This window comes from Pungitius pungitius, chromosome 16, assembly GCF_949316345.1.
Source record: "Pungitius pungitius chromosome 16, fPunPun2.1, whole genome shotgun sequence".
In the NCBI taxonomy this organism is placed as follows: Eukaryota; Metazoa; Chordata; class Actinopteri; order Perciformes; family Gasterosteidae; genus Pungitius; species Pungitius pungitius.
The window spans coordinates 1,279,297-1,306,246 of NC_084915.1; the positions used below are offsets into that span (position 1 = coordinate 1,279,297).

Sequence of the window (26,950 nt, forward strand, 5' to 3'; positions counted from 1 at the left end):
GCACCAACTTCAGCAGCAACTGCGACATTATAGTGATGAATGGACTCAATTTCAGCAAATTAGTTTTGGTACTTTCATTTTATTTTGAATAAATTAGTACTTTTCCTTAAGTATAACTTTGAATGCAAAACTACTTGTACCAGTATTTTGTTCACTGTAGTAGTCAGTGTTGGGAAAGTTCACTTTCTACATGAACTAGTTCAAAGTTCAGTTCACAAATTTTAAAATGAACTAGTTCAGTTCAAACTTAAATATTTTGCCGTTCACAGTTTCAACTAGTTCAGTTATTTTAGTTATTTTATTTTAGAACCACAGACAGCAATTATTTGATCAGTTTTAACACTGAAGCTATGCATCAGATTTAATCTTCATATCCAATTTTGAATCCTTATCCAACCAGGGTTTACATTAGCATTGAGGGGACATTGTTGCTTTAATGTTGCTGTCCATTCACTCCACACTAGCAGCAGCTGCAGCGTTCACCCCTACAGTACATTCTCACACACATGCTGCTTGAATGGTCTTTTTTAAATAAGGAATTATTATTATTAAAAACACGACAGTAATCATTAAGGTGCAAATGTTTGCAAAGAAAGGTCAGATTCCTCCTTCATAAAACTCATTTAAATTATTATACGCCGCCTCTTTGCTACACACAGCTGTCCTCCATGCATTTCTTTTTTTTATGACGCATGCGCGGTGCGACGCTGGAGGCTGGTGTTGCCAGATTGGGTGTTTATTCCGCTACTTATTAAGACGCGTTTACAGTGTGTTTTCTATAGAAATCTGGCAACCTATTTGAACGATGTTAACCTGAAAGAACGCGCCGTTCAGACACCAGAATGAACGAGTTCACAGTGACGTTCATCGGGCATTAATACAGTACGTTCAGTTCACGTTCACCCAAAATATGAACGAGTTCATGAACTATCGTTCAATGAACGCGTTCAGGCACAACACTGGTAGTAGTGCTAAGTTTACTGAAGTAGAAGATCTCACAATTGTTTTATCCAAGACCTCATCTGGATATCTAAACACTTCACTCAAGCTACAACATTTCCTTCACTCCGTTGTCTTCGCTGAGCTTCAACCTGTGATACAGCGGCAATGAGACGAATAGTACATGGACACGTAGTATGCACTCTATATTCCTTGACATCCATGTACCATCGGTAATTACAGCAATTATAAGCACCATCACATTTTTCTCTGTGCATCATACGTAAACAGAGCGTATTGTGCGTAACATTCCATATTGTTGTCATTTACTGTATGTATGTTACTGTATGAACAGTCAACATGTGATATTTTTTATGGAACAGACCAGTCACTCGTCGATGCTGATAATATAGCGGTGCTCTCCACGCATCAGTCATGCTGTCACAGGTTTTCATGGCCTGGCTTGAAACAACTGCGTTGGTTTATTGGGAAAAGTTGGAAAAAACCTCTGAGATGTGATGACCAATCTGTAGACCCCACCCAACCTCACCCCACCCCCCCTCTCCTCCTTCTTCCTCAAACCGCCTGGCATGCAGATAGCTCTTTGCTGTTCTTCCTGATTTTCTAAAAAACTGATGGGAAGCTTTAATGTCATAAAAGTTACACAGCAAAATCCTTAGAGTTTATTTTCCGGTGTGAAAGTGCAGAGTTGAAATCAAACTGCAAAAAGATTCAACTCTTACAGAGTCAATTGTACGAAAGAGCTGGAGTCATTATTATGTCAAGATCAGATTCATTTGCAACACTTAGTAGAGTTATTAACACTTTGTTGAGTGATTTAACACTGACAAGATTGGGACAATATAAACACCAGCTTAGATTTAAAAGTGAATCTCGCAGAGTCAATTTAACTCTCTGAAATTTGCTGTGTAGTTTTGAAATGACTTGGCATCTTCATGTTGACCAAAGGAGTTCGCAGTGTACTTTGCACCATGTGTTTTCTGATAAAGATATCAGATTTGATGAAACCCAGTCTGAGCCTGAGGCGACAAAGGGAAGGTGACTCATTCTCGGCTGTGTGTAATAGCTCTAATCAACATCATTCCCTACACTTCCTTCGACTCTGTGTCACAGTAGTTGTTTTACTGACACTTGGATTTAGATTGTGTTTATGCTGTGAGCTTTGGTCCCAGGTTAGAACCGGTTTAATCTGGGTTACGACTCGTCAACACTGAGCTGACTCATGTTGGGAATGCCACAGTTACTGAAAAGACGGATCAGTGGTTTGACAGACCTGCGGAAAGACGTCACTGCTGATGTTGCCACATTTCTTTGTTCTCTTAGGAATACTAAAAAAAAAGATATATATATATCTTTTATATTCTGTTTTTTTATGTGCGTTTGAACACTCTTGTGCAATTTTATTTCTCCCTGTTAACGCTAAACAGTGACAGCAATTGTGTTGAAATCAGCAGGAGAGCTAGTCAACTTTAGCTGTTAAATGTTAGCATTTGAATATGTATGCATATTTGATATTACTTATGACCTCTTCAACGCTTTTTAGTTTTCAATGCAATGGTATTGTATCAGTATTGGGGGATGAAGTTAATAAACCGTTATTGGAAAAGAAGAAATAGTACATGGCATCTTTCAATCATAATGCACCATGCCAAACAGACAATAAAACATTGATCGTAAGTGTACACAAAATGGATCTCTCAGTAGTGCAGCCTCCACAAGTTTTGCCAAATAACCTTTTTTTTTGTAACAGTTAACTAATAACACGGTGACAGGTTTGCCTCCACTGTTGTGTGGCATTAGACAACTAGTTCTGTGTTAAGTTTGAATACATGGATTCATTCAGTCCCAAGCAGGAACTCTAACTTTAAGTGGCTTTTCATTGGATTGTTTTGATGAGAGGTCAAAGTGTCTACATTACAATGTGTCTGGAATGATTACACACAATTATTTGCCCCTTTGAACATTACATGAGGAAATGCAGTTTCATCCAGGGCACAGCACCATCCCCTTGGAGGGCTTTCATCATCATTATCTTAATCATTATTATCAGAAATGTCAAAATAAGCTTTTTGTCTGTTCAGCGTAATCTTTGGATTCATGTTGACAATCCTGATTTATATAGTAGTTCCGTAAGCTCTCACAAGTGAGGAATTAGAGAAGTTGATAGCTGCAGAGTAGAAATATATGTTTCACCTAATCATTTTAAAATGCCAAGTCCAAACCTGCATGTGTTAGGGAAAGTGACCTATTTCACTAGCTGATGTTCAGCTGCCACTTGAGGTCCTGCAATGTAATGGAACCAGGGAGCGGAAGGACTCCACAGTGTCGACAGGGAAGGTTGGGCTGCATTCCTTCAGATATCCACAACCATTGTTACATCCACATCACTAGTTGGACAATGTGCGACCTGTAGGTGGACTCGGATGAGTCCACCTACAGTCCGATGGTGGTTTCATCTGCAAACTTCAGGAGATTGACGGACTGGTGACGTGAGGTGCAGCTGTTGGTGTAGAGGGAGAAGAGTAGATGAGAAAAACAGAGCCTTGGGAGGAACCGGTGCTGATGGAGCGAGAGGCAGAGACATGTTTCCCCAGCTTCATGTGCTGCTTCCTGTCAAAAAAGACAAGAAAAGAAAAATACAGTTCCATATAAGGCACAATATCCTTTCCCACTAATTTACACAAATTAAATTAAAACATATATTTATGTGGCCATATTTTATTTTATATTTTGGAACAAATGATATTTTGCCAAATAACCTGATTTGCACCAGATTTAAAAAAAAAAAACAAGCAGCTTTTGACATGCTAATTTAATGAGATAATTGAACTGAAGTTCCTAGTAATGCATTGGTAAGGTATGTGCCACTTTGCTCCCAAGTCCATCTGACAAGATAATGTTGGAAATATCTTGATTTCAAGTTTCAATAATTTTCTTATTCATTCTGATAAGGGTTTTCTTCACTTGGACTCATTTAGTTATTTAGGTATTGAAATGTTAATTCAAAAGTGCTAAATCATGTTTCAGTCAATTTTATCTCTAGATGCTGTTTGAATGCATTTTGCACAATACCAAGAAAACTCAAAATATTCTGAATACCATCTGAAATGTTCCCTAGAGTAAAAATATAAAACATTGGTTTGATATTTGATAAATTGTGTAAATCAACAGAAATGTCAATCATGTTTGTATGTTCCTTAAGTTAGGTATCAAAGGGCGACACCCAATCTTAGTTTAGGCATACCATCAATAACTGTAATGCTGCAGTTTTGTGTAAACTAAACTCACTGATTCTTCTCATTATGAAATGCGTTGCACATTTAAAAAAATGCTTTCATCAAATAAGATGTTGAAAACAGCTACAGTTAATCACATGGACAATGGGTGGTGTACTTTATTAGCAGCATTATGTGGTGGCACAAAAAGAATATGAGGTCAGTTAAATGTTCAATGAGTAAACGGAGGCTGTCATTCTGGCTGTATAAAGTGGTTTATTACAGTTAATTCAAGCTTTTAATAAGATGGTTCAACAGTCAATGACATGACATCATCGCTGGAAACCCCATTTATTGCAAGATGAATGTCGACAGTGAAATACTGGCAGGGAAGATAGTTGAAAGAAAGGTGCTCGTTTGAGATGATGTGCATCTGCTGTGTGTGTAAACACAAAGTGTTACGAAATCCTACTTTCAGCCATAACCACAACGTACCTAATTCCAAAATGGGAAGTGATAAATCGCGAAGAGAAAAGATGAAAACACTTACAATACCAGTACCTTATTATAAGTATTACTTCCTAAACCAATTGCAAGTAACACTACCGGTTTTTCAGTGTCCGCTAATGGTTAACATTGACAACAAAGAAGCTTTCCACTAACACTGATGCAAACAGCAGTTTGAGATTTTTAGACAAAATAACCACCTATAGATGACTCACACAGCACACAGTTCCTTAGCTCTCAAAACTTGTAATTGGAAATAACACGTCATATAACACGACAAAACATGTTCGTCCAGAAGCATCAATAGCTTGAAGGGATTGTAAGTCAAAGCTCAGGCCAAACCAGAACAAAATGTTCGTTTCAGGATCCAGTTCCAAATGTTTTATAAAAAGTTTTATTCAAAGATGTAATTATTTTTTTTTCAAAAGTCATATAATGAAGATACAGACTGAAAAAAAATTGGTTTTGACCAATACAAATGACAAAGGTGTTGTCATAATTGGAGTGTCTTTTTATTGGAAACTTTTTCTGTGCTGTGCAATAGAGGCAAAACATCCCCTCTTGACCATAAAAGGATTATTGAGTCACTGACTCAAGAACAAAATTGCTCAACACGCCCTGTTCTGGGCCTATAAATTGGATACCTGCAGCACAGAAACACAAGTTGTAATCAAGGAAACATGAAGATGTTCAACCTGTGCTTTCTACTAAGCCTGGCAGCCGCAGTTTACTGTGTGCCAATATCGCATATTACTGTGCAAGATGAGAAATTTGCAGAGGTATGTATTCTTACTTTTTTTTCCTATGCTTTCTCACTATTTTACACAGCAGTTAATTTGGAAACGTCATTTCTGAAAATTAGGCTGTTCTAAAGCTAATCTAAATAAGCTTCAGCATTTTAATAGAGAAGAAGTGGATTATATAATGTACATCCTGCAGCTGATGCATTTTCTAAGTTTAACTTCTGCTCACTTTTACAGAACTACCTGAAGAAATTCTTCAACCTAACAGAGGAGACTGGTCCAACTCACAGACGGGGGATCAGCCCATTGACCAAGAAGCTGACTGAGATGCAGAGATTCTTCGGTCTCCAGATCACCGGGACGCTGGATACTGACACCATGGCGATGATGAAGAAGCCCCGCTGTGGCGTTCCGGACAGCAAAATTTCCCGTTTCTCCACAAGTGGAATTGACTACAAGTGGGACAGAAAAAGCCTGACCTTCAGGTAAATGATCTGAAGAGAGACAGTGTGAAATAAAGAATCATAGAAAATAATATTATTATTATGGTATTATTTTAAATATATAATAATTATTCCTGACTTTTGTTCGTCCATCAGGATAGAAAACTACACACCTGACATGTCTCAGTCAGAGGTGGAAGAATCCATAGGTAAAGCTCTGCAGGTTTGGGCCAAAGTCACTCCTCTGAGATTCACAAGGATCTACAGCGGCACGGCTGACATCATGATCTCCTTTGCACGCGGATGTGAGTACACAACCAGCTCTTCACTCCTGCTAGTTTATTGGTAGGGAAGTTCCATTGAACTCCTTTTACTTGAACTGTCTCTGTGTCCTGAATCACATTGAATAGCTCAGTGGTTCTTAACTGGTCTGGCTCCGGGACCCACCATCACCCCGTAATGACCAGCCGCGACCCAAATCGATCGGTCGACGGGGGGGTGCTTTCGCGTTCCAATTGCCGCGCTGACTGAAAACATGGACGGTCGAGCCGGGAAAAAAACCGACACTCCGCTGCATTAGAGGAAGTCCCTTCAAAATTAAATCACAGGATGAATTTTTTTTTTTTTCATGCAAAGGCCCGCGACCCACCAGTTGAGAAACACTGGAATAGCTGATTAATGTTTCAAACCCAGCAGATGTTTCTGATGTTTACACTAACTCAGTGGAAGCATTATTTGTGTTCAACATGAGTATGTTTTGATCTACAGCACATGGTGATAATTCCCCCTTTGATGGCCCTGATGGCTTTCTTGCCCATGCCTATGCCCCAGGACCTGGCATTGGAGGAGATGCTCATTTTGATGAGGATGAGAGCTTCACTTATCGCTCATTCAACGGTCAGTTTTATCTTCAGCCACCCATTAACGACTGTTGCTGCGTATATTGACATTGTTAAATCATAGAGTGGAGATGTTACTGACCTGTAGTTCTTTGTTTTCTGCTGCAGGCTATGTCCTCTTCTTGGTGGCTGCTCATGAGTTTGGCCACTCTCTAGGCTTGGATCACTCTGATGACCCTGGTGCCCTCATGTTCCCCGTCTACTCATACAGAAACCCTGACACTTTTGTTCTCCCCCGCGATGACGTCAACGGCATCCAGTCTCTCTATGGTTCGTACAAACTCGCTAAGTTTTCACACGTAGCACTAGACCAAAGATGTTTTTTTCTGTTTGGACCATTGTTTCTTATGTGATTATAATTTTATTTAACATCCAGGTCCCAACCCTGACAAGGATCCCTCTGTAGATGAACCTGAGCCCCCCACCACCCCTGATGCCTGTGATTCCAACATGGTGCTGGATGCTGTCGCAACACTACGAGGAGAGATGCTCTTCTTCAAAGACAGGTATTGTAGACACAGTACAACGCTCAACAGTCTGAACGCTGAAGTAAATCGAGGGTGTTTCCTCTTTACACAGCAGATGATTTATGAATTTGATCATTTATGTCCTTGTATGTTCTCAGCTTCTTCTGGCGGAGCTACCCACAGAGCAATACACCCCAGCAAATTCTTATCACAACCTTCTGGCCCAATGCCCCCGTCAACATCAACGCTGCCTATGAAAGCCAACACTCAGACACAGTGCTTTTATTTAAAGGTAGGTCATCTCATTATCTAGCTGAGGCTCCAATTTAAAGCCTTTTTACCTTTACATGCAAGTACTAAGTGTGTTCTGTTGATCTCTGTATAGATCGGAAAGTGTGGGCTTTCAGCGGCTATGATCTCGTGCGTGGTTATCCAAAATCAATTTCCACTTTTGGTCTGCCAAAGAGTGTGAAGAAAATCGATGCAGCCCTTGTAGACGTGGAATCCAGAAAGACTCTGTTCTTCGTGGGCAGTGAATACTACAGGTGTGTTCAAATGACCTGACTTGAATTGAATTCAGGCAATGGACGATGGTTCACAAATGGTAGATCGGTCTAATCTTCTTTCTGTGTTTCTTCAGTTATGATGAGGCCAGAGAGACCATGGATCAGGGATTCCCCAAGCCTGTGGATCAGACATTCTCAGGTTTGACCAGCAAGGTGACTGCAGCTTTCCAGTACAGAGGTGAGTAACTGTTAAGCTTTTCCAAGTCAATGAGAAAAGGCTTGCGCAGAAACTAACATTGAATAACTCTCTTCTGCAGGTTTTACTTACATCTACAGTGGACCAAATATGTTTGAGTACAGCCTGAGGACGGGGACCCTGTTCCGGGTGCTGAGGAACAGCTACTTCCTACGCTGCACCAACTTCTAGAACAGTTTAGCTTTGAAGTTGTATTTGTGAGAGAGACAACTAATAAGTGGTAATTTATATCATAGTATTTAGTTATATTTTATTTATGTTTAGTTATTGCCGATACAAAATATTTTTTTCTGTTATATTTCTTTGTTTAATGTAGTTTTACTGTGTAACTTTTGAGAGTGTTACTGAAATGTATTTCCCATCTTCACAGATTTGTACACCCACTGTGACAAACTGAATGTATGCATACAAATTAAACAAAAAAAAACAAATGTGGCACATTGAAGAGAAATTGCCAAAATGATAAGCAAATAAAAGTTGTTTAAATATATTGCTGAGTAAGTTTTCTTGTTATTTGACAAAATCCCGGAAGAATTTTTGAGAATAGGTATTTGTTGAAGTGTGTCTTGAAACAAAGTTGCTAAAAAGAATAATCTCTACCCTCTTGGCTAATGTTCGGAAGCCCCTGGAGGAAGATCACACTACGCTGAATCAAAAGAGTCACCTGGCTCGATTTTTAAAAATCAAAAAGAATTGAATAACTAAATAAAGCAATAAGGAATGCAATTTACAAAGTGAAATACAATGTGAATAGTGTTATATTTCACTAAATAGAGAACTCTGACCAAGTCAAAGGTGACTTATCAAAGCGGCTGCAGGAGAATTCTAACAGTTCTTCTCTCAGTTTGGTATTTGAAAAACTCACGGGGGGGTGTCTTTTGTTTCATTCTACTGTCATTAGCTTCTTCTTCAAAGTATCTCCTCCTGGTTCATCCTCTTCACATCCAAGTGTGAAACTGCTGCAGTAACCTGAAACCTCTCTGTCTTATCTCTCCCTCACATTCCAATACACTATATGTAGAAACATTTGGCTTTATGCCTCAATGAGTGAATATAACATCGTATACATAGTTTGTCTTCATCTTATAACTAGTATACTTCAATTACAACACAACACATAAGATCACAGTTCTTAATGGTTTATCACAGTTTATCTGGTGCAATACATTGCATCCAATTGCTTAACTAATACCTGACAGGAGAAAAAAATCCCAAAAAAACCCTCTTTGAGGAAAGTTGGGAGAAATCCACAAAGGACGGCAATTAGCTTCCGTCCCCAGGTTTAAACATTACATCATGACAGGATGTTAATGTGTACAGTATTTATATGATTTACATGACTATAAATTGTTATTGACTTTAATGCATTCACTTCATTTAACATACAAATGTTATATCTACTATCTAACATCACACAAACTATTATTTTACACAAAGCATTACTACATTTAATATACTTCACACCACTTGGGGAGCACTTCTTCTACAATCCCTAACACTAAATAGACTAAAACATGTTAATTTATCATATTTTACATCTTATATTAACCTGTTAACATGCTCGCAACTGCTCATTAGCACTTAACAGAGAGCGCAGTTCAGGCTGAGGAAGACATTAACATTTCCACCAAATATAATAGTAATCCTTCCAACTCTTTTTTTTTATATTTCCTTCTTAATTATAGGTATAGGGCTCATGGTGGCACTATAAGCAGAGTACAGTATAAACTTAACTTCAGTGTGAATTTCAGGGAACCATACAAATAAGGCACCACATTGAATGGCAATCCAATGGAAATTCAATAAAGTTTCATGCACACAATCAAAGTGTCAAACCAAGTCAACATCAGCAATAAAAACGTTTCCTGTCAAATGCCTCAAATTAGTTTAGACCTGTTGGATATGCAAAAATTAATCACAGTAAACTGCACCTTAAAGCATAGCAAAGTGTATTAACCTCCCACAATACTAATCGGATCAATAATATATATATAAAATCAATAAAAACAATTTACAACAGCCCATCCAAACAACACATAAAAGCATGTGGAGGGGGAAGACTGTGTGTTCATGAGGGCGAGATATGAGTAAGGCGGGGCTAGCTGGTAGCTAAGCTAAGCAACCACATGGCTGGCCACATACCATATATGTTCCTAGTGTAGTTAAACCTCTGTTTGTGGGCAAATCTATATGTGTGTGGGGGGTAATTGGTAACCACGTCACCAGTTGGACAATCGGCAACCTGTCGGTGGACTCGGATGAGTCCGATGAGGGTGTTGTCATCTGCAAACTTCAGGAGATTGACGGACTGGTGACTTGAGGTGCAGCTGTTGGTGTAGAGGAAGAAGAGTAGATGAGAAAAACAGCCTTAGGAGGAACCGGTGCTGATGGAGCGAGAGGCAGAGACATGTTTCCCCAGCTTCAGGTGCTGCTTCCTGACAAAGCAGACTAGAAGACTAGAAAAAAAAATACAGTCCCATATAAGGCACAATATCCTTTTCCACTAATTTCCACAAATTAACGGCAACATAAATGTATGTGGCCAATCTACATTAAGATATGACAGAACAGTGTTTTGTGAGAGCTTGTGACCTCATTTTTCTTTATTTTATATTTTGGAACAAATCAGGTTTTGCCAAATAACATGATTTGCACCTGCTTTTTTTAAATCAACCAGTAAAATAAGATCTTTGAGGTCTTTGTGATGAGGAAAGCTTTTGACATTCTAATTTAATGAGATAATTGAACTGAAGTTCCTAGTAATGCATTGGTAAGGTATGTGCCACTTTGCTCCAAAGTCCATCTGACTAAAGTCCCTTCTCAAGATGGCAGAATAAGAAAAGCAGCTGTAAATCTTGTTGTGTCAGGTAAGGACGTCGGGGCATAAAAAGCAAGCAACCACAGCCACCCACAGAGGCTCCTGCCTTTAATGGCTGCCAAGTCTGTGTTGCATTGATGATATCTTGATTTCAAGTTTGAATAATTTTCTTATTCATCCTGATAAGGGTTTTCTTCACTTGGACTCATTTAGTTATTTAGGTATTGAAATGTTAATTCAAAAGTGCTAAATCGCTAAATCAATTTTATCTCTAGATGCTGTTTGAATGCATTTTGCACAATACCAAGAAAACTCAAAAAATTCTGAATACCATCTGAAATGTTCCCTAGAATAAAAATATAAAACATTGGTTTGATATTTGATAAATTGTGTAAATCAACAGAAAGGTCAATCATGTTTGTATGTTCCTTAAGTTAGGTATCATAAGGCGACACCCAATCTTAGTCTAGGCATACCATCAATAACTGTAATGCTGCAGTTTTGTGCATACAGTAAACTAAACTCACTGATTATTGTACTCCTACACGGAGATCAAACTGAGTTGCTGGTCAGTTAAGTTTGATCAAGATACAGTGATCCATGACAATTTTCTGCGATGACCACATTTTAGCACTTGTGTGATGTCATTACAATTTAAACATTTCCTGTGTGAGCAATGGCGTACTCTGCCCTGTCATGTTATTTCTCATCCAACATGGGTTATCAGACACAGTAAGATTGTAATCTACTAGGGAAACACAAAGCTTCATCCTCTTTTCTTGATATACCGGTACAATAAGCAGCAAGATGACGCTGGTAGGATCTGCGACACGTGTAGAGCAGCAATGGCAAGCGATTCATACTCCTTTAGAATCAGATGTCTTCTACGAGGCTAGTTACGTTAACTTTCTCTCATTATGAAATGCGCTGCACATTTAAAAAAATGCTTTCATCAAATAAGATGTTTAAAAACAGCAACAGTTAATCACATGGACAATGGGTGGTGTACTTTATTAGCAGCATTATGTGGTGGCACAAAAAGAATATGAGGTCAGTTAAATGTTCAATGAGTAAACAGAGGCTGTCATTCTGGCTGTATAAAGTGGTTTATTACAGTTAATTCAAGCTTTTTGTCATGGTTTTGGGCTCCTCCTGTCCCTTTCCCCCCCCTACTGGTCTTTAGTTATTCATACATCGTGTCCACAACTCACCAGCTGAGTCCCATTTTCCATCCCCCTCCTCTCACACCAATTGTTACACACCTGTTCCCCATGACGTTAATTATTCCTGCTATTTCTAGCTCCCCTTTCCCTTTGTTCCCTGTCAGATTATTTTGCCACCCACACAGGAGACACACTCCTCAGTCTTTACGCCGAGTTTTGTCCTACCGTGTCTTGTGTTCATTGTCTAGATCCAGCGTCCGGTCCCGCCGAACAGGAGGAGTCCCAGCTGAACTACGGCCAGCCGGCTTTGTCGGGAACGACGGGCAGAGCGCTCCTCTCCCCAGCCCTCGACCTCTAATGCCCCGTTTCACCGGAAGATCTTCTGTTCCCCTTTTTCTCTGAAGACCTCAGTTGCTGTTTTTGTGCCTGCCTTCGCGGCGTCCTCTAAGTTTGCACCTTCCTATTAAAAGCATTATTTTTCCTGCATCCCGCTTTTGGGTCCTCTCTCTCTCCACACCACACTTTTATTAAGATGGTTCAACAGTCAATGACATGACATCATTGCTGGAAACCCCATTTATTGCAAGATGAATGTCGACAGTGAAATACTGGCAGGGAAGATAGTTGAAAGAAAGGTGCTCGTTTGAGATGATGTGCATCTGCTGTGTGTGTAAACACAAAGTGTTACGAAATCCTACTTTCAGCCATAACCACAACGTACCTTGTTAAGAGTGTATGGATGCATGTAACTGTAACTGGAGTCACGTGATATCAATAGCACCATGTTCCATATAAGGGCAATGCCTAGTGTACCGAACACCGATGTATTGACTGACGGTACACAATCTGCATCAGAGGACAACCGTAAGAAGCACCCTAGGGTGACAGCACACGACAGTGCACGACAGTACATGGCTCTAGCTCTGACAATACAGGAGTGTATTCATTTGGAGCAACTACTGGGAGGGATGGATTCCTATGTGTATGAGAAAACGGTCATCTACGAGGATAACCAGGGGACAATTGCGCTTGTTAGGAATCCTGTGTGTAGACAACGGGTTAAACACGTGGACATAAAATACCATTTCATCAGGTCTACCATAAGGGAAAACTAGATGTCCCTTGTCTACTGTCCCACAGACGACATGGTCGCAGACATTTTGACTAAGCCCGCCCCCAAACTTAAGTTAAGGAAATTTGGGGGAATCATGTTTGGTGTGTAAAATGTTGACGTGTGACTATGCCATGTTTTTGTTCTGTTTTGTTTATTTGGTCATGTAAGTGTTGCACAGTATACATGTCATTCATAAGTGGTAGTGTTAAGAGTGTATGGATGCATGTAACTGTAACTGGAGTCACGTGATATCGATAGCACCATGTTCCATATAAGGGAAATGTTTCCGCCCCTTACTCTCTCTCTACCGGTCTCTCCCGAGAGCGGGCAGTTTAGCATGTTTTGCCGGTAATAAACAATGCCAAGAGTTCAATGGCTGAAGAGCTAAACGCCTGGACGTCCGTTCATCCTCTGGTATTATTATTTCGCTGCAAAGGTAGGCCAAAGGAGTAAGCCTACCTACTAACATACCTAATACCAAATTGGGAAGTGATGAATTGCCGAAGAGAAAAGATGAAAACACTTACAATACCAGTACCTTATTATAAGTATTACTTACCAAACCAATTGCAAGTAACAGAGGTGGGATCAAGTCACTGTTATGCAAGTCACAAGCAAGTCTCAAGTCATTGCCCTCGAGTCCCGAGTCAAGTCGAGTCAAAGACGAAGCAAGTCCCAAGTCGAGTCACAAGTCACAGCCAACAAGTCTCAAGTCGAGTCACAAGTCGTACCATTTTAGTTTCGAGTCATTTCGAGTCCTTTTATTATAGTGGGGACGGGGAACCCTGGGTGATGGTGCGCTGCCTCACAGACCTAGACTACGAAGGGAAGGGTAATGGTGGATCGACTGTGACTGTGTTATAGTACTGTAACGCTCACCCCAATGCTGCAGCGTAAAAAAGGAGGCGATGACTGGCTTGCAACTCCGCTGCATTTATTTATATAAAACAACTCAACTTCGGTCACTTGGCCGTCACCACGCCGAACGAACACTTCCGCATACACAGCCCCCCAAAACTCGGGTTGTCTCGCGTAACTACAGCTGGTAACGGAGCATAACGTGAACACATGCAACATCTGCATAACTGATTAACTAATAACTTTAACTCAGCTCATTACACTACTTTAAAACGGACGTTGACATAATGTTGGCGAGGATTTCCATCGGAGTCTGAATCCGGGTTCAAAAATCCCGATTTTTGTAACCATGAACGAGCTGTCTCGTTGATACGCTCAAATGGACTGCAGTGATTGGATGTTGTTCAGGCAGCGCGCGCTCTCTGCATACAGGTGGCGCATATTTTTTTGACAGATGCAGATAAACAGAGCGGCGCGGTGGTGTGAAAATGTTTTCCCCCAGTTTTCATGGGAAGTAGCAAGTCTTCTCGAGTCAAAAGGCTCGAGTCCAAGTCAAGTCACGAGTCATCGGTATTCAAGTCCAAGTCGAGTTGCAAGTCTTTGTACGTTTTGTCGAGTCGAGTCTCAAGTCATTAAATTCATGACTCGAGTCTGACTCGAGTCCAAGTCACATGACTCGAGTCCACACCTCTGGCAAGTAACACTACCGGTTTTTCAGTGTCCGCTAATGGTTAACATTGACAACAAAGAAGCTTTCCACTAACACTGATGCAAACAGCAGTTTGAGATTTTTAGACAAAATAACCACCTATAGATGACTCACACAGCACACAGTTCCTTAGCTCTCAAAACTTGTAATTGGAAATAACACGTCATATAACACGACAAAACATGTTCGTCCAAAAGTATCAATAGCTTGAAGGGATTGTAAGTCAAAGCTCAGGCCAAACCAGAACAAAATGTTCGTTTCAGGATCCAGTTCCAAATGTTTTATAAAAAGTTTTATTCAAAGATGTTTTTTTCAAAAGTCATATAATGAAGATACAGACTGAAAAAAAATTGGTTTTGACCAATACAAATGACAAAGGTGTTGTCATAATTGGAGTGTCTTTTTATTGGAAACTTTTTCTGTGCTGTGCAATAGAGGCAAAACATCCCCTCTTGACCATAAAAGGATTATTGAGTCACTGACTCAAGAACAAAATTGCTCAACACGCCCTGTTCTGGGCCTATAAATTGGATACCTGCAGCACAGAAACACAAGTTGTAATCAAGGAAACATGAAGATGTTCAACCTGTGCTTTCTACTAAGCCTGGCAGCCGCAGTTTACTGTGTGCCAATATCGCATATTACTGTGCAAGATGAGAAATTTGCAGAGGTATGTATTCTTACTTTTTTTTCCTATGCTTTCTCACTATTTTACACAGCAATTAATTTGGAAACGTCATTTCTGAAAATTAGGCTGTTCTAAAGCTAATCTAAATAAGCTTCAGCATTTTAATAGAGAAGAAGTGGATTATATAATGTACATCCTGCAGCTGATGCATTTTCTAAGTTTAACTTCTGCTCACTTTTACAGAACTACCTGAAGAAATTCTTCAACCTAACAGAGGAGACTGGTCCAACTCACAGACGGGGGATCAGCCCATTGACCAAGAAGCTGACTGAGATGCAGAGATTCTTCGGTCTGCAGATCACCGGGACGCTGGATACTGACACCATGGCGATGATGAAGAAGCCCCGCTGTGGCGTTCCGGACAGCAAAATTTCCCGTTTCTCCACAAGTGGAATTGACTACAAGTGGGACAGAAAAAGCCTGACCTTCAGGTAAATGATCTGAAGAGAGACAGTGTGAAATAAAGAATCATAGAAAATAATATTATTATTATGGTATTATTTTAAATATATAATTAATATTCCTGACTTTTGTTCGTCCATCAGGATAGAAAACTACACACCTGACATGTCTCAGTCAGAGGTGGAAGAATCCATTGAGAAAGCTCTGCAGGTTTGGGCCAAAGTCACTCCTCTGAGATTCACAAGGATCTACAGCGGCACGGCTGACATCATGATCTCCTTTGCACGCGGATGTGAGTACACAACCAGCTTTTCACTCCTGCTAGTTTATTGGTAGGGAAGTTCCATTGAACTCCTTTTACTTGAACTGTCTCTGTGTCCTGAATCACATTGAATAGCTGATTAATGTTTCAAACCCTGCAGAGTTTTCTGCTTCAGTGGAAGCATTATTTGTGTTCAACATGAGTATGTTGTGATCTACAGCACATGGTGATTTTTCCCCCTTTGATGGCCCTGATGGCTTTCTTGCCCATGCCTATGCCCCAGGACCTGGCATTGGAGGAGATGCTCATTTTGATGAGGATGAGAGCTTCACTTATCGCTCATTCAACGGTCAGTTTTATATTCAGCCACCCATTAACGACTGTTGCTGCGTATATTGACATTGTTAAATCATAGAGTGGAGATGTTACTGACCTGTAGTTCTTTGTTTTCTGCTGCAGGCTATGTCCTCTTCTTGGTGGCTGCTCATGAGTTTGGCCACTCTCTAGGCTTGGATCACTCTGATGACCCTGGTGCCCTCATGTTCCCCGTCTACTCATACAGAAACCCTGACACCTTTGTTCTACCCCGCGATGACGTCAACGGCATCCAGTCTCTCTATGGTTCGTACAAACTCGCTAAGTTTTCACACGTAGCACTAGACCAAAGATGTTTTTTTCTGTTTGGACCATTGTTTCTCATGTGATTATAATTTTATTTAACATCCAGGTCCCAACTCTGACAAGGATCCCTCTGTAGATGAACCTGAGCCCCCAACCACCCCTGATGCCTGTGATTCCAACATGGTGTTGGATGCTGTTGCAACACTACGAGGAGAGATGCTCTTCTTCAAAGACAGGTATTGTAGACACAGTACAACGCTCAACAGTCTGAACGCTGAAGTAAATCGAGGGTGTTTCCTCTTTACACAGCAGATGATTTATGAATTTGATCATTTATGTCCTTGTATGTTCTCAGCTTCTTCTGGCGGAGCTACCCACAGAGCAATACACCCCAGCAAATTCTTATCACAACCTTCTGGCCCAATGCCCCCGTCAACATCAACGCTGCCTATGAAAGCCAACACTCAGACACAGTGCTTTTATTTAAAGGTAGGTCATCTCATTATCTAGCTGAGGCTCCAATTTAAAGCCTTTTTACCTTTACATGCAAGTACTAAGTGTGTTCTGTTGATCTCTGTATAGATCGGAAAGTGTGGGCTTTCAGCGGCTATGATCTCGTGCGTGGTTATCCAAAATCAATTTCCACTTTTGGTCTGCCAAAGAGTGTGAAGAAAATCGATGCAGCCCTTGTAGACGTGGAATCCAGAAAGACTCTGTTCTTCGTGGGCAGTGAATACTACAGGTGTGTTTAAATGACCTGACGTGAATCGAATTCAGGCAATGGACGATGGTTCACAAATGGTAGATCGGTCTAATCTTCTTTCTGTGTTTCTTCAGTTATGATGAGGCCAGAGAGACCATGGATCAGGGATTCCCCAAGCCTGTGGATCAGACATTCTCAGGTTTGACCAGCAAGGTGACTGCAGCTTTCCAGTACAGAGGTGAGTAACTGTTAAGCTTTTCCAAGTCAATGAGAAAAGGCTTGCGCAGAAACTAACATTGAATAACTCTCTTCTGCAGGTTTTACTTACATCTACAGTGGACCAAATATGTTTGAGTACAGCCTGAGGACGGGGACCCTGTTCCGGGTGCTGAGGAACAGCTACTTCCTACGCTGCACCAACTTCTAGAACAGTTTAGCTTTAAAGTTGTATTTGTGAGAGAGACAACTAATAAGTGGTAATTTATATCATAGTATTTATTCATATTTTATTTATGTTTAGTTATTGCCGATACAAAATATTTTTTTCTGTTATATTTCTTTGTTTAATGTAGTTTTACTGTGTAACTTTTGAGAGTGTACTGAAATGTATTTCCCATCTTCACAGATTTGTACACCCACTGTGACAAACTGAATGTATGCATACAAATGAAACAAAAAAAACAAATGTGGCACATTGAAGAGAAATTGCCAAAATGATAAGCGAATAAAAGTTGTTTAAATATATTGCTGAGTAAGTTTTCTTTTTGTTTGACAAAATCGAGATAGAATTTTTGAGAATAGGTATTTGTTGAAGTGTGTATAGAAACAAAGTTGCTAAAAAGAATAACCTCTACACTCTTGGCTAAATAAACTAAAACATATTACTTTATCATATTTCCCATCTTAGTTTAGCAGTAGCTCCACCCAGTCTTGACACCTCTGCAGTTCCTTCACCAATTGGATTGATTGGGAACCACGCCCAGGCAGCTTATACTTTCCTCTCTGACTCCATCTTGTGACCTAACCTGGAATCCCTACTAAACTTAGATTATAACCTCCTACATAACACAATACACTCAAATCAAAACAGGTCCTACATAATCATATTTCATATCATGAACATAATGTTTGATGATGATACTATCTGATACTTACAGACACATTAGCAGTTAGCATTATCGCACAGTCACGCAACTTGGAAACTGAATTCCCCCACTCTCAATAGATACAAGTTCTAAACACTGGTTTAGTTTGTGGGGATCGCTCAAGCAAATCAACAGAATATTACAGCGGCAAATTCTGTGATTTTTACGTGAGCGTGTACCGGGCTCTGGGCACACACCCAATAGCACATTATACCCCAGAATAATATACACACAGCATTCATAAACATACATAATCACTTGTTAAACAGTACAGTAAACCAGTGTTAATTTCGTTGACGAAAACTATGGTGAAAAATATTCGTTAACCTTTTTCCCATGACTGAGATGAGACTAAGACAAGACGAAAACGGATCTTAAATAATAAAAACAATGACTAAATCTATAAAAACACTTTTTAAATGTGTTTCTCTGTAAAATTGTTATGGAAATTTCCTGTAAATTTATAGTTCTCGCACTTATTTTGAGTTGAGTTATTTTACCTTCATTTTACGGATTTTAATGTAATTTAAGAAAATAATAAAACACTAGAATAATTACAGTTTTTCTTCTGTAAAAAAAAGGAGAAAAAACTTTCATTTGTCATTATTAGCATTATACTTAAATTTACAGTTGGATTGTTAATTAACAGATGACATCTTCATTTTTACAGAGTTTTGCAAATCAATTTAAAAAACTAAAAAATTACTGTAAAATGTAAAGTTATTTTCCGTCGAAGTAGGATCTTTTTTATACAGTTGTTGGGATTTTCAATCCCTCCGAGTTGGTTGATGAGAAGAATCCGACACCTCAATCAATTAAGTTAAAGGGTTTACATTTATTTAGAAGATACAGTGAGCAATTTGCCGCAGGTACACCTGGAGACTCTACACATGTATCAGAAAGCGATTCATCCAAGAGTCTGCCTGCTGTCCGACTCTGACCCTTTTTATAATCTCCTCATGTCCTTGGTTTGAGCCGCTTGTGTCTCAGACGGTTGTTGCCCAGGATGTTTAGGTGTTCCCCTCTCTGTACCATTCTGTGACAGATAGTGATTTATCTTCACGCTTCCTATACTCCTTCATTCCTCAGTTCCCATATTTGCCTTATATGGTCACAGTGTCATTTCCTGCATTGTCACAACATCTGCTCTATAGAAAAAAATGTAAAAAGTACATGAGTGTCTCACACAGTGTAGGCTTAAGATGATTTGATAGGGTGTGCTGTGTTTCCTCAAGTCCTATTTAACTCGACATGTGCTCCGTCGTTTATTGCGGAAATTGATTTGGGTTTTTTTGTCATGTAGCAGCCTTTGTTTTGTGCGGAGCACAACCAGTTAAGGTATATGTATTGTAATGTCACAGGGGGGGGGGGGGGGGGGGGAGGGGAGTCCCTACGGCCAGCTAGGGTGGGACAGTGCAGCAAAGACAGTTTATTGTCCTTAAATAGCATACAAACGTAAATAAGGCCTTCAGTCATTTGGCAGCTTTCACAAACAGAAAGTGTCCCCTTTCCTTTGGGAGAGTCCTCCCTACTTACAAGTCTTTCTCGTGGCCTCCTTCTCCAAGGATTTTTGGGTGCTCCATTGCACCGTTCTGGCCTTTCCAGCTCGGTGCTCTCCTCCAGTCGTCTCTATTGCCAGTCAGGTGCTCTGGCTTTTAAGCCCTAGTGTAATCAAATGGCTTTAACGCCTACAGCTAGGTGGCATTCTGGAGGCTGTGGTGTGTGTGTGTGTGTGGCAACTGCCGTTTTGGGTTGGGGCAATTGATCCTGTGTGGGAGCGTAGCAGAGTTTCACCACATGTCCCCTTGTGATGCCACAGTATCAACGTTCATGTTCTTCACTCACCTACAAAAATATTAATAGACACCTTCATCCATCTGTCTATGTTTGCTGTGTAGGTTTACCTGACGCAAAAGTTGCGCAACAAAATCTTCTCAGTGGGCGGTGTTAGGAAACAACGGCCATAATGTAGTTTTCCACATAGGTAAATATATACATACATATATATTCATTTTGATTATGTGATGAAGAAAATAATATGGTTAATTAAGAGACACGATTGGCGCCTTTGAATGCTCTACAGCATGATAAACATGTCCCAGTATAGAATTAACTCAATGCTGTTATACAAAACACAGAAACGTATTTCCATAAACCAGCTTGTTACAGCTATAAAACTGTTGTGAAGCTGTCCATTACCCGTCAGATGGACCCATGATGTGTAGCAGCATGTTGGTGTTTTGTCACAGCGCACATTGTCCTGTCAGTAGAAACATTTGCCTGAGGGCAAGAGGAAACAGTCTAAGGTTAAACACTGGTGAATCTATGACAGACTGCCTCAGACATCTGAGAAGGATATACTTGAGAATACATTCTTAAATTATATATTAAGACATCCGCAAACATACTCCCTCTGTAAACTCCACCCGTCGAACTTACATGAAAAGACAACAATGATGACCATTTCCTTTTCACTTCCCTTAATTATTTTTTGTTTCTAAATTAGGTGATTTTTTTCTGTATGCAGTTGTGATGAGTCATGGGGATTTCTTTGGGGGGCTGAGCAATCAAAGTCAATCATCTTCCTCTTATCTAGAAATCAAATAGTTCTTGAGTCATCTACCCTGTAAGGTTGTTTCTCAACGCCTCAGGGTGTCTGCTCCTAAGCCTATTTAACAGCTGCCTCCAGAACAGACACACAATATGCATTCAACTAGTAAGTATGAAGTCCTGCAGTGTGTGCAACATACTGAGCCTGGCAGTCACAGTCTACTGTGTGGCTGCATCACAAGTCACTGAGCAAGATGAAGGTTATGCAGAGGTAAGTATATTCATTGCTTTGCCTTTAAAACTTTTTCAAGGTGTACATTTGGTGTCATTCATTTACTGACTATTCAGTATTAAAACATAGTATTTCTTTTACAGAGCTATCTAAAGCAATTCTTCAACCTAACAGAGGAGACTGGTCCAACTCTCCGACGGGGGATCAGCCCGTTGACCAAGAAGCTGACTGAGATGCAGAGATTCTTCGGTCTCCAGATCACCGGGACGCTGGATACTGACACCATGGCGATGATGAAGAAGCCCCGCTGTGGCGTTCCGGACAACAATATTGCCCATTTCTCCACATTTGGAGGTAAACCCAAGTGGAACAGAAAAAGCCTGACCTACAGGTAAATGATCTGAAGAGAGACCGTGTGAAAGAAAAATTATAGAAAATAACTATTTTGACTATCGAACTAAAAATATTCCTGACTGTTGTTCGTCCATCAGGATAGAGAACTACACACCTGACATGTCTCAGTCAGAGGTGGAAGAATCCATAGGGAAAGCTCTGCAGGTTTGGGCCAAAGTCACTCCTCTGAGATTCACAAGGATCTACAGCGGCACGGCTGACATCATGATCTCCTTTGCACGCGGATGTGAGTACACAACCAGCTCTTCACTCCTGCTAGTTTATTGGTAGGGAAGTTCCATTGAACTCCTTTTACTTGAACTGTCTCTGTGTCCTGAATCACATTGAATAGCTGATTAATGTTTCAAATCCAGCAGATGTTTCTGATGTTTACACTAACTCAGTGGAGGCATTATTTGTGTTCAACATGAGTACGTTGTGATCTACAGCACATGGTGATTTTTACCCCTTTGATGGCCCTGGTCGCACTCTTGCCCATGCCTATGCCCCAGGACCTGGCATTGGAGGAAATGCTCATTTTGATGAGGATGAGAGCTTCACTTTCCGCTCAAACAGAGGTGAGTTTCTCATTTCTGCTCCATGTGGTGTATCTTTTTTTCTCGCAAACTGTCAGCAGGTGTGTTGACCATGTATAATGATGAAGAGCAGCAAGCTTGGAATTGCCTGAATTTGACCTTTTTCCACTGTTCATACGTGGGTGATTCCTCTGGTTGTGTAGATGTCTACAAAAATGACAAAATGTTTTTACTTCTTTCTTGATTTATTCCCTGAGTAAATATTTTAAACATTGGGTTACTGTCTTAATCTCTAGTTTTGAATCTTCTTTAATATGCCTGAGGTTCATTGTGTAAATCATGGTCCATTAGAGTTAAACACACCACACAGGAGGGTATGTTTTAGGGTGGGGCTGTCTTTAGATTGAGAGGTTACTACAACAGTGTTGTCATGTTGTGTTCCAACTTTAACCCTATGTATTGTCAGTACATGAATGTTAACAGAAATGGGCAAAAATACATCATACTTTCATTAAATGGACTTCAACAATAAAATATTCACACATGCATAGCATCACTTTATCATTTGGCCTATGCATACTATAATAGCAAAATATAGAATTAAAACCAGTTGTACACTGTTAAAAAGCCTAAATCCCATCCAAGACAATAGACGCAGGCTGGTTCCCTCTTTGCTTGTTGATGGTGATGGTTGATGACAGTAGAACGTAGGAACTAATGAAACTAAGAATACTATCATAATATACCTTTTAAATAAAATAATTTGGATATTTATTGTTTAATGAATGGAAAAGTATTGTATAAGCTTGGCTAACTGTCAACTATATTATTTGCCAGTAGTTGATATGGCTTATGACACATTGAGAAGATACAGCATAGCTTGTACCACTGAAGAAATCATGAACTGTTTTTGAATCATAGAGAAAGTATTTTGAGAATTTTAAATACAAAATTACTCCACTCTGGAGTATTTTGTTACAGATTACATTGTCTTTTTTTATTGGCCCTATGAAATACAAATACTCTAAAGTGATTGAAATACGTATTTTGAATACAAGTAATAGAAATACTGCCCATCTCTGAAGGTTAATCATAACAGTCACGCTTGCATGTCGAGATTGCTAGTAAAAAACAAGTTGGTGGTGGCCAAGACAGTAACACCTCAAATGCCCAACCAAGGGCTTCCACTACTTTTCTACAGTTGATGACTGTAAATAACATGTAGTTCTGTGTTTTCTGCTGCAGGTTTTGTCCTCTTCATGGTTGCTGCCCATGAGTTCGGCCACTCTCTAGGCCTGGACCACTCCAACGATCCCAGTGCTCTCATGTACCCCACATACTCATACAGAAACCCTGACACCTTTGTTCTACCCCGGGATGACGTCAACGGCATCCAGTCTCTCTATGGTTCGTACCAACTGGCTGGATTGTCCATGCCGGTTGGACAGTCTCTTGTACAAAGTTTGTCGATAGTACTTAACTGGTCGTTTGTTCAGTGGCTTACTAAATGCTTGGGGACTCATTTTGTTCCAGGTCCAAACCCTGACAAGGATCCCTCTGTGAATAAACCTAACCCCTCCACCACCCCTGATGCCTGTGATTCCACCATGGTGTTGGATGCTGTCACAACCCTGCGAGGAGAAATGCTCTTTTTCAAAGACAGGTATTGAAACATCCGGATCAAATGTCCTAAGATTGTTCTTCATTTTAAGAAGTCTGGCTTATGTCCAAAATGTCCTTGCGTTCTCAGCCACTTCTGGCGAAGCTACCCTCAAAGCAGGACAGCTCAGCCAAGTCTCATCATAAATTTCTGGCCGAAAGCCCTCACCAACATTAATGCCGCCTACGAGAGCCAACAGTCAGACAAGATTTTTCTCTTTAAAGGTATGTGATCTAAATATCGTTGAGAGGATTTAATATGACACAACTGTACATATTCAAGCTTTGCTTGCAACCTTATTTTGGATTGTTTTCTGCCTGCAGATCGTAGAGTGTGGGCCTTCACTGGATATGACCTTGCTCCTGGCTATCCTAAAACACTTACTAGCTTTGGTCTGCCGAGAGGCGTGAGAGAAATCGATGCGGCCCTCTATGACGCGGAATCTGGCAAGACTCTGTTCTTCGTGGGAATCTATTACTTCAGGTGTGTTTAGAGTATGCTGTTTTCCATATTCTAAGCTCTTTATTGTTATTGAATGTATCTAAATACTGTCTCTGTTTCCTCAGTTATGATGAGGCTAGGAAGACCATGGACCAGGGATTTCCCAAGCGAGTGGATCAGACTTTTTCAGGCCTGACCACCAAGGTGACCGCAGCTTTCCAGTACAGAGGTGGGTAGCCTTAATGCAGACCTGAGTTTTCCAAGTCAAAACTGTCAGAAAACATATGCATTTGTTCTGTCAAATGAATGAATCCTCCTGCAACCATCTTTTCAGCCTTTAACCAAAAAGTGACATTTGGAGTAGTAATTAGTTTTTTTGCTTAGAAGGACAATGTCAAGATCCATATCGCTTTTACACCACAAATACTAGTTAGTTAACGTTTGACAGAGCCAGGTTACTTGTTTTCCTTTCCACCAGCTGAGCTACGTTAATGTAATAAGTACGTTCCTATAACTAACAAGAGAAACTAACATTGTGTGTTCTGCAGGTTTTACTTACATCTACAGTGGACCATACATGTTTGAGTATGACCTGAGGACTGGGAGGTTGTTCCGTGTGCTGAGGAACAGCTACTTCCTGCGCTGCACCAACTAGAACAGTTTACTAGCTACATTGTTTAACTGTTAGTGGAGTATATTTTAAATATGTATTAGTGCTAGGCAATAATTACAATTTGTAATCATGATTATGATGATGTATTGGCTATTTATTGCAAAATGTAATATTTAAATCAATGCAAACACTTTAAACAAATAAGGTGCTTTAACAGCAATATTTCCGTTACACATTAGCAGTTCAAATATTTCTTGTAAATCTCAAGTAATTTAATTAAATCAAATATTAAACCAAAGCTATTTGGCCTGCCTCAACTTGCCGATACGAGTGATTAAACCCCTCCCAGGCGAATACTGAACAACATCCCGAGCGGTTTGTAGAGTGGCGAGTGTTGGAATAAATGTCTCTAACTGCTGGCATTTTATTACTGTATGTTTTAATCTGAAACCAACGCTGTATAATAGTGTCAATGCATTTAAGGCATTTAAGCCTGAAGTGCTGCAATCAGGGAATGAATGTTTCCTTATTCTCTTCATGTAGGAAAAATTGACATATGTTTAAGATTGCAAATATTATTGATGCATAGAATAAAGGAACTGGTGTTAAGCAATTCATGCCTCATTTACTCATGTTTGTTTGACTACTATCAATAAACCTCTCATGGGAACATCTTGTCTGGAATGCATTCTAAGCAATGGCCTAAACCTTTAATGAACAAGTAAAATTATACAGTGCTTTCCAAGTCAACAAAGCCGAGGCTGTTCTTTTATTTATTTTTTGTCGCTGGTAACTGTAATCATGAGACGGTATGAAACCTCCCCTTACACTAAGATATGATTTACACCCCATTACATTAATCAACATTGCAAGGATCACCTGTGATTTGTTTGTTGGGGTTTGTCCAGAAGTGTCTGTCAGAGGAGATAAATACAGGTCCCCATACTGTGCATGAGAATCCTCTTCAAAGGTATTTGTGGTCAGCCATTAGATGGGAGCAGCTCGTTTCGTCATGACGATTTCACATATGTGTACCAGAAATGCAGCATCCAGAGCCTCTGACTGACCTGGATGGGCAGGTATGTAGAATGTTTATGTCTGTTAAGGGTTTATGCGGGCGTGTTTGTGCTCAGCTGCAGAGGAGACAGGGAGGGGCCAGGAAGAGGCAGCTGATATGGATCTGCTGATTGTGTCACTGGGTCTGAGACAAGTCCCCCCCATTAGTTTTTATTTCTCTTTGTTGCCAGGCTGCACCAGTGAGGAGTTAGGCATCTATGATTAAGAGTTAATTGTGACACAATCGTCACTTTTATAGTGGGTAAGATGGGATGAGAACACAGACTGTTGTTGGTTTGATAAGGTCCTTCTCACCTGAGTGCATTCCAGGTATTTTGTTTGATCACTTTGATGAGGATCCATTCATCAGGTTTCACTGCACGCACATCCTATGCGTAGGGGAAACAACAGATGATGTAAAACATTTTTGCCATGTATATTGTTGGTGTGTTTACCTTGTCTGACAAATGGTTTTAGTTATGACAATGAGGTCTGCTGAACAGTTTGATCGGTGAGAGCTTTGTCACTAGGCAGTATGTGCATACTTGGCATTACTCGAGCTACACAATGTAACTGAATTGGGTTACGATACGATTTCTTCGAAATTGTATCTAGATGAGTTATTATTTTATTAACAAAATATTTACTATTATCACAATAATTGTATGCATTGAGTATGCCCAACCGTCGTATGATTTTTTTTATCATGGCCTTTGCCACTGTTTTTGCATTTAGTGTCTTTATTGGAAACACTTCAATCCATTTGGAAAACATTTCCAACAATATGTATTGCCTTCACTTTGGTTTCCGGTAATTCACCTCAAGCGGGTCTCTGTTGTCCTTGTGGATAGTGTTTTGCACGGAGCATGCTAAACAATGTTCTTACAGTAATTAGGAAAGCCATGCGCTGTAAACACCCTGTTTATCACAGATACCATCCCTCCTGTTGAGACATGTCTAAAAGAGCCGAATACCTACTGTATGGTGAAA

The 26,950-nt window shown here is 40.1% G+C and overlaps 1 protein-coding gene across 1 annotated transcript; it reads left to right on the plus strand.

Moving 5' to 3' along the window:
• The first annotated feature begins 5,342 nt into the window (after positions 1 to 5,342).
• LOC119215412 (uncharacterized) lies at positions 5,343 to 25,268 on the plus strand. The gene is given in 29 exon segments (XM_062558188.1): positions 5,343 to 5,461; positions 5,663 to 5,910; positions 6,025 to 6,173; positions 6,637 to 6,765; positions 6,876 to 7,037; positions 7,144 to 7,273; positions 7,393 to 7,526; positions 7,620 to 7,779; positions 7,875 to 7,978; positions 8,058 to 8,164; positions 15,200 to 15,328; positions 15,530 to 15,777; positions 15,892 to 16,040; positions 16,231 to 16,359; positions 16,470 to 16,631; positions 16,738 to 16,867; positions 16,987 to 17,120; positions 17,214 to 17,373; positions 17,469 to 17,572; positions 17,652 to 17,747; positions 21,313 to 21,652; positions 21,753 to 21,901; positions 22,104 to 22,232; positions 23,436 to 23,597; positions 23,724 to 23,853; positions 23,941 to 24,074; positions 24,174 to 24,333; positions 24,417 to 24,520; positions 24,840 to 25,268. Coding segments are annotated over 29 exon segments (4,278 nt in total). The 5' UTR covers positions 5,343 to 5,362; the 3' UTR covers positions 24,947 to 25,268.
• The last annotated feature ends 1,682 nt before the right edge of the window (positions 25,269 to 26,950 follow it).